Genomic DNA, 8,899 nt, shown 5'->3' with positions numbered 1-8,899 from the left:
ACACACACACACACACACACTATAAAAGCATGACTAAACTATTTCATGGTATGCTGTTTTTGCTTTATTTGAAACAGCAGTTTTACAGTTTTGACATCTATTGTCCATCCAATTAATAATTTAGCCCGTATAATGTACGTAGATCTAGTGTGATACACCAGTGTGATTAATAGGAATAAGACAGCTTTTTGTATTTTTGTATTAATGTTTTCTTCCCAAATTAGATAGATAGATAGATAGATAGATATTTATTGATCCCAAAAAAATGGGAACTTACAGTGTTACAGCAGCACACAAATATACATACATACAAATACATGAAATTATATTATAATAACAAATTAAGAATAAAAATATAGAATGTAAGAACAAATATTTAAGTATATCAAGATGGGAAAAAAACAAAACAAAAATGTGCAGCTTTTGTAAATATGACCCAGTCGTGCCGGTTGCCCTTTTGTAGTATTGTGTGCTCACGAGTCTCATCTACCCCCCAGGGATGACGTGTGAAAGTTTTATTGTCTGAGGTGGATATATTTCCTGTCGGTCCGTGCGGCATTTAAACTGTCGGAGCCTCTTTGAGAAGCTGCTCCTCTGTTGCCACGTGTGGGGTGGAGAGGGTGGTCAGGGTTATCCATGATGATAACAGTTTGTTCAGCGACCTCCTCTCCACCACAGCTTCAAATGTCCTTTTTGCAGCCGATCACGGAGCCAGCCTTCCTGATCAGTTTGTTCAGTCTGTTTGTATCGCTGGCTCCGATGCTGCTGCCCCAGCAGATGACGGAGGAAACAGAGCACTGGCCACAACAGACTGGTAGAAGTCTCCAACTCCTGCTGCACACGTTGAAGGATCTCCTTCCTCAGGAAATAGATGTCTGCTCATCCCTTCTTGTAAACAGCAGTGCTGTTGACCTTCCAGTTCAGCCTGCTGTCGATGTTGACACCCAGGTATCTGTAATCCTCCACCATGTCTACGTCCACTTCCCAGAATGCATAGGGGCTGCGGAGCCGTTCCCTTCCTCCTGAAGTCGATCACCATCTCTCTGGTCTTATCCCGTTCAGCACAGGTGGTTCTTACCAGACCACTCCACAAAGTCACCCACCAGTGCCCTGTACTCCCCCTCCTGTCCATCCCTTATACACCCAACAACTGCGAGTCTCAGAAAACTTCTGTAGGTGACATGACTCTGAGTTGTACTGGAAGCTGAGGGTATAAGGTGAACAGGAAAGGAGACAGCACAGTCCCCTGTGGGGCCCCCGTCCCACTCACCACCACATCAGACAGAACACGGTCCGGCGACGACTGTGGTCTGTCTGTCAGGTAGTCATGTGATCCAGGAGACTATGGACCACCGACACCCATCACCCGCAGCTTCTCACCAAGTAGCTGAGGCTGGATGGTGTTGAATATTGGTGTTATTGCAGAATAAAATGAAATAATAACAATATTTAATTGACTAAAAACCATGGCTTAATCTATTTCAGTAGATGTAATTCATCCAGGAGGGAAACTAATTATTTGCCTTTATGAATGTTAGATCAGCTGATTGAACGTTATCTGCTATCACACAGCTTTTTACAGCTGCAGGACAGTAACTTTGATGTGATGCCCAGAAGTATCAGGACATTGTGTGATCATAAGAAGGTGTAACGGGTGGCAAAGAGACAAAGCGGCCTGTGTGATCATATGAGCCGACACATTAGCTGATGTTTGTGCCTGTAGCAGAGTTTGAGGATAAAGCCAAAGTTTTTGACTGTAGTCTGTGGACTGAGCATATCAGCTGCACATATCTCTCACTTACTGTGTGTATATGTGTACAAATGTGGTGGCAGAAAAAGGAGTTTCCGGGCATTTTTGATGAGACATTATTGGATTATTGGAGAGGTCAGACTTGGTTGATCCTTTGCCTTTTAATTCAGCGCAACAAGCAGGGTGAAACATCAATACATTTACACGATGGATTTGCAAATGTTTTGGTACAAACATTCATGTTCCCCAGAGTATGAAGCCAAGGTACTTTGGTGGTTTGACTTTTTGTCTAGCATCATCAGCAGGTTGACACTTGTAGTAGAATGTCTTGACAACTACTAGATGGACAACTATTATTGATGATCAAGCAATTTAAAGGAGACATTCATAGTCTCTCTGAACCCCCTAACTTGTCATCTGGCACCATCATCAAATTCAAATTTAGATTTTTTTTTTCATAGTAAGCATTGCAGCCAGAGCCCAGTCTAGTTCCTTGCCATTTTTTACCATGGACATGTCAGTGACTTATGAAATGAGGCTACAGTACATGTAACTTAGTATGTAACATACTGGCATTTTGGCCAGTATGCTTGTTTATTTAACCTACTGTTTGCATTGCAACTAAATACTGTAAAAGAGATAAAACCAGTCTCAAGACAAGATTAATAAAAACCCAGTGTATTCCTTTGTACCTTAAGTGCAGTATATCTTTGTTTCTCTGATCACTAAGTCTTTGTCTCTGTCTCCTTTTTCTTTTTAGGTGATCCCATCATCCCAGGCCTTGTGGATTTAGTTGCCGCCTTAACCTAAAGGGATGCCTTATTGATTCCTGCTTTTCTAACAAAGCCCATTGATTACAGCACGGGTGTTAGAAAGGCCTTGATCACAGCTATGTCAACACTGCATCAGGATATTTCAAGTCAAGAAGGACTTCTGTAGAATAGGGACGGGAGTTTTTTTGTTTCAGCTGTTCACTTTAGTATTTCAGATTTTTTTGGGACAACCAGTTTACATTTTTTGTGTAATTTTGAGCATATATTTTTGATTTGCTTAATTAATCATTTGAACCAGTCACTATTTCGTCTCTACAGTAAACACAGCATTACAACCCTTACCATGTACGGTAGCTCCCGTTCCGTCTCAAAGCTGGATGTTGTTGGATCCAATGGTAACGGGTCAGTGTCTGGGAGCCCCGGGCGCTCCCCGCGCCTCCCTCGCTCTCCACGCCTTGGACACAGACGAAACAGCAGCAGCAGCTCCACCAGTGGACTCACTGGCTCCTGTAAAACCCTGTCTATGGAGAACATTCAGTCTCTAAATGCTGCCTACGCTACAGGCGGTCCTATGTACTTCACTGACACAGTTGATGACTCGATTGGCGTTGGGAGCGTGGGCAGCGGGCTGAACCCCTCGCTGCCCAAAAGCACCATGACCCTGGGCAGGGCTGGGGCCAGGGTCCCCTATGGGGTCAGGGCGGCCATCATGGGGAGCAGTCCTAATATAAACACTGGAGGGGGAGGGGGAGGGGGTGCAATGCATAGTGATGCAATAGCATTTGGGGGGGAGCTGCAAAACCAGCTTTCACAGGCGGCCACTGTGCCACACTCCATGAGACAGGTGAGGCCTTGCAATTTTTTCTTTTTTTATTGAAGTCAGCAATTTAAGAACTGAACACAATTCTAAATTTGGTCCCTTTGTGTTTGGCCAGTGTAATATTTGTCTTTATGGCCAAAACGTTTGTTAGAATTGAAAGAAACTAATGTTACAAAATTAACATTTTTTAAGCTGCTGTGTTGTGTGAACACTAAAACACAAAATAACTTGGAGATTCTGTATCGGAAATGTGCCCAGATTAAAATAGCATTAAAGAAATAGTTTTAGAAAATATGCTTATATGCTTTCTTGCTGAGTGTTTTTATCAGAAGAGCTACACCATTACCATATCTGTCCTTTTAAAATGAAGCTGGAGTCCACCAGCCCCTCTAAGAAGCACTCATTCAGTTATATCTTGTTTGTCTTATCTGTACAAAATCCAAAGTGTATTAAACAACTGGTTGGGAGTTTATGCTCATTACAGTGCCGGATTATTTTTTGGACTGAAGCAGTGACTTCCCTAAGTCTCCACTGATTGCCTGGAAACTTGATGAGGACTACAAGACTAAGAAGTCACTGCTCCTAGCCAAGAAATAGTCTCGCACATGTTCTAAAATAGTTAATCTCAAATGAAGTTTAGAAATAAACCTATAAGGAATGTGTGGATACAATTAATTTAGGATATAGATAATCTTTGTCTCGCCTTTGAGCGAAGAAATATTAAAAGATAAAATCAATTGCGTTTAGCAAACATTGTTTTGTCACAAATGAATTATTCTCCTGTTCAATGTACAGTAGTAGGGGGGAGTTGTTTAAGGTGCTTTGGCAACATTTAGGTTACTATTTAAGGTTAATACGTTCTTCTTAAGTCACTTTTCAACTAAATATAAGAGCTGTGTGGGTATTCATACAGTATGGTGAAATAGACTAAGGACTGTCCTCCCACTCCCTCTGCAACATTACTCATAATCTGAGAGCTCATCTCTCCAAGATGTATCTCCCTCCCCTTTCACAGGACTCCACCATATATTTCTAATTATTTCCTAAACAAAAAACATTTCTTCATCTCTCCTTAACTGTTATTTCTTTGGCTAGCTGTCCTCTATTTATTACATTCATCCCATGCATAATGTAATCTTATTTGTAGTCTAATGTTGACAATCTAAAAAATATAACCCTAAAGTATTTCACCTTTCACTTGCAGTAAACTAAAATACGCTCTGAGCACAAGCGTCAGCTAAATGCCCAAAAATGTTTGTTTTTTTCAAAACTAAAGCAGTTTGTTACAATACTTTACATAATTACAATACAACATTATTACAATATTTGAACCTTTCTTTCCATATTTGATTTGTCATATTTGCGTATGGTAGACTTTGCAGCACCAGCAGTGGCTTTCAGAGGGAGTACTTCACATTTAATTTGGTTGTTCTGGGCCATTACTGTAGAAGTGACAGCTGGAAATAGACAAAATGTTTATAATCTAAGAAAGAGACAAAAATTATGCTATTGCTCATATCTAACATTTTATATTCATGCTGTATGTGTTTGTGTTTGTTACAAGGTGAGAGACGGTGCCATGTCAGACCTGCAGACACAGTTAAGAGAAGTGCTGAGAGAGAATGAACTACTACGTAGAGAAGTAAGGGCATGCAAATACACACACACACCCTTGCTCACATCCATTTTTTATTTTATAATTTATGGTATCATATATAGCTGTTTGTTTACTTATGTTTCTCTGGGAATTACGCCGTTGTACATATACATGTAAAACAAAAAATTATAAGTTTAAACTAAAAGCCACTGAATTGAATAAATAAAATTAGGAGGTAAGTGGATCTGTAATCAATGATCAAAGATTTTTAATGTCCCAACATTGATCAAAATAAAGTCCCAATGTTTGACGTTAATTTCTTTTAGTTGGAGAATAAAGAGTCCAAGCTGAGCTCCTCTATGAACTCTATTAAGACGTTTTGGAGTCCAGAGCTGAAGAAGGAGAGGGCGCTGAGGAAGGACGAAGCAACAAAGATTGCCCTGTGGAAGGAACAGTACAGAGTGGTGCAGGAGGAAACGCAGGTAGGAAAGAGGCATCTGCGTGTGTGCAACTGTGTGTGTGTTGCTGTGGGACAAAATGAATTGCTGTTTTTGCTTGTTGCTCGGAGTCAAAACCCAGTAACAAATGAACAGAGATGAAAGGATTGTGAACAATATCCTGACCAGGGTTGGGTTAATTTCATCGTCATCACAGCTAATCCAGGATCTGGGAATTTAGGAAATCCAAGTTATATTTTTATAAAATTATATTTAGCCCAAGCTCTGTGGATTTTGGTTTCAGCTTTGGTTTATCCATCTGTGATATAGTTTTTCTACTCGGTTAATGGTAACATTTATGGACAGGCACAAAGGGGAGTAAGTCCTGATAATATTGTGGATTGTTGCGGTGGATTTGTCTCACTGCTGTAAGGCGGCCTTGAAGATGGGTAAACGGATGAAGCAGGGCTGCCTGGTGTTTGGGGACTCCCAGCTGTCTGTTGGTTCTGAAGCCATCTGGATAAGACGGAAGCACAGCTAATCTGGCAGGAGGCCGTAATATTATACCAGACATGAACTGCACACATACACACTCGCTGCCTCGCAGTGACTCATTTCACACGCTGTCATCTTGTGCTGAAAGTGCTCGGTCCTCGCTACTTTTCCGTCATTAACAGGTGCTTTTATCCTTGCATGTGTGTGCATTTGAAAATATTTGGGCCTTTGATGTTGCTGTTGATGGGGCTTTGACTCCCAAGACAAATTGTACGTTGAAATTGTGGGAAAGGACTTCAGGTTGGCGAAATTACATTACATTACAAGATATTAAATCACTCTCCTAGAAGATTTACAGCCAGTTTGTTGCGTGCTCGTGAACATGTGCAGTATGCACGAGTGTGTGCGCATCCATAAATCTTCATCCATAAAGTCGTATGTGTGTGTCTTGTGAGTGCACACTTATTTAAAGTGACGGCGTGTGTGAGAGAACAAAGGAACAGATGATACATTGATCAATCTATCATGCCACACTAGAAAACTCCTCAGTCACCTTCACACTTACACACATTTCTCTTTGGTTATGTATGTGTGCCGTTAAAGTGAGTGAATACGCACGTTGAGACATGTAGGAATACTTTCTGATCTCTGATGTTTGGAAATATGTATTCTATCTTTCACTTTAATTCCATTTATCTCATTCAGACAAATGAAACTATTATAACCCAAGGCATCCTTTTCTTTTCCTGCTCTCATTATCACTTTCCTTAAGTTTCTTGTCTCTGGCTTTTCTCTGTCCACTCACTCCTTTTTTTCTTCTCTTCTTACTCATTCTTGTTCTCTGCTTCTATTTCTGTCTTCACAGTGAGTCAGCTCTTACTTTCCTCCCCCCCCTACCTTACCTTCTCTCTCTTTCTTTACCATCATCTTTGTGTTAGAAATCAAATTAAGTTACCTCCCAGTAATTTTGGGATATGTGCACACACACACACACACACACACACCCAACCACAAACACAACACACCCCACACACCACACACAACACACACAAACACACAACACACACAACACACACACACTCTGGGTCACGCCTTGCAAGGAATGCTGTTTCATTTCTACCTTTGTCCTTTCCTCCTGCTCCCTTCTTTCCTCCACGCTTCCTCACTTATTCACCTCCTCCTTCACGCTCGGCCCACTATCTTCACCTCTCTTCCGCCTGCCTCTGCCTTTATCTCTTCCTCTCCTTCTGTCTGCACACCCACTGCATAATTCCTCTTCAATTGTATTTTTTACAAAGTGTCACCATATAATAAATTGCAACATTGCCATTCTTAAAAATGTCTCTTTGATAAAAAAAATATAATAAAAATTATTTGGTGTGATATTCGATATTCGATGAAACAACAACGATTACACAAAATTTATCATTTATCCATTTAAGATTTGCTGCTTTACTGTGTCATGTATAATTATAGGAGAAATACGTCGTTATGTATTGTAACTCCAGATTCTATTTTGTATACGCTATTGGGTTAATTCTTTCGCGCATGCACAGTTGTGAAGATTTCCCGCCCTTGCGCTTGGCACAGGCCTCAACTACGTCTGCTAATACTGTATATTACAGGAGAGGAATCGTTGCTCTGCTCCCAACATCAGCATTTTCTTCAGCCAGTACTCATAGAATCTGGAGTTACAATACGTAGCTATCATTCTAGTTAGTGCAGCTCTAAGGTTGAATTGAGCAGATTGGTCGCTTGTTAAGGCAGCGAGCGCATTAAATACAAAAATTCTGTGTGATGTGACATCAGGAAATTTAGCATGTTTATAATCCTGTGTGTGTGTTGTGGTGTGTGTGTGTGTGTGTGTGTGTGTGTGTGTGTGTGTGTGTGTGTCTTTTCTTACTAAAAGATACCAAAGTGACAAGAGGGAAGAGGCTCAATGTTAGTATGGCGTGCTTGCTCACAGCTGTTTGGGAGAAAGTTTAGGTTTTGTTTTGCATAATTACTTTCTATCTGCAGAAAAGTTGGAAAAAAACCCAAAACATTGTAATTTCTCAGTCAGATTAGATGGGAGGCTCGTTTTGTTCCTTCCCCACTGAGATTTAAATGATCATTCTCCCCCTCTATACTGCCAGTGGCTTTCTCTTGTCTCTCTTCCCACATCCACTAATTTTCTCTTAGCACGGCGTCTACACATCGTCACCACACACTCCATCGCTTTCTCACGGGTCTCTCTTCTCCGTCTCACCATTTCACTCCCACTTTCAGACTCCCCCTCTCTATCACAGCCCCCTGTCCTTCTCTTTCCTCTCTTGACTCTCCATCTGGGCCTGTGAAGCAGTTTTGCAAGTCAGTGTTGTCTGTCTGCTTTGTCACATTTAGTGCACTGCCTTGCTTTGGTTTTAATTGTGCGTGTACATGTGTCCACCCAATGTGTTCCACCTCTTTGATCACAGCAGGTAAGTATAATGTTTCATGCAGAAAGAAAGAAAAGCACAGAAAAAAGAAAAAAAATTAAGGAATGTCTGGAATGCTAAATGAAAGCTTTATTTTTTCTTCTTCTCTGTGATAGTTTATTTCTTTCTTAGACAAAAACACACACACCTTCTTTCTCTTTTTCCCTCCTATCCTCTGCACTCCTTACTATGGTGGGCAGTTTGCATTTAATAAATATACACCCTCAAGCAGAAGGAAAGTAACAGTTAACACTCATGAATATCACCAGTGTGCTTCTCGCTCTCTGTTCTACTTGGTTTGTCCCAACACTCCAACACTGACTCAAACCAGCTGAACAATAACCACTCAGTCTGTTTTTGGGGCTGCTAGTTGCAATCTATCATCTACTGTACTCCAGGCGAGCTATTTGACGTCAAAACCGGTGAGAGAGAGTGAGAGGACTACATATGTACATGTTTACATACATATGTATATGTATGTATATATGTATATATATGTGTACAGTACATAGTCTATATCTCATGTGTTTGTGATATATAAACATGATCTAATAAGACATACATAAAATAA

At 40.7% G+C, this 8,899-nt stretch overlaps 1 protein-coding gene across 18 annotated transcripts in view; it reads left to right on the top strand.

Annotated features, from left to right (window-relative positions):
- The window catches only part of LOC116672840 (ELKS/Rab6-interacting/CAST family member 1), a 119,260-nt gene that overhangs the window by 8,428 nt on the left and 101,933 nt on the right, over window positions 1-8,899 (top strand). For all 18 annotated transcript variants that reach the window (XR_004327657.1, XR_004327656.1, XR_004327655.1 and 15 more), the window contains exons 2-4: window positions 2,511-3,367; window positions 4,908-4,985; window positions 5,267-5,422. Coding sequence is in view for 13 of the 18 variants with exons in the window: in XM_032504765.1 (XP_032360656.1) it covers window positions 2,867-3,367; window positions 4,908-4,985; window positions 5,267-5,422 (735 nt within the window). In the remaining 5 variants the exon portion in view is untranslated. The remainder of the gene's footprint in view (window positions 1-2,510; window positions 3,368-4,907; window positions 4,986-5,266; window positions 5,423-8,899) is intronic.

Source organism: Etheostoma spectabile, chromosome 23, assembly GCF_008692095.1.
Source record: "Etheostoma spectabile isolate EspeVRDwgs_2016 chromosome 23, UIUC_Espe_1.0, whole genome shotgun sequence".
NCBI lineage: Eukaryota > Metazoa > Chordata > Actinopteri > Perciformes > Percidae > Etheostoma > Etheostoma spectabile.
Note: the sequence above shows the minus strand (reverse complement) of the source record. Positions and strands in the feature narration are given on the sequence as shown.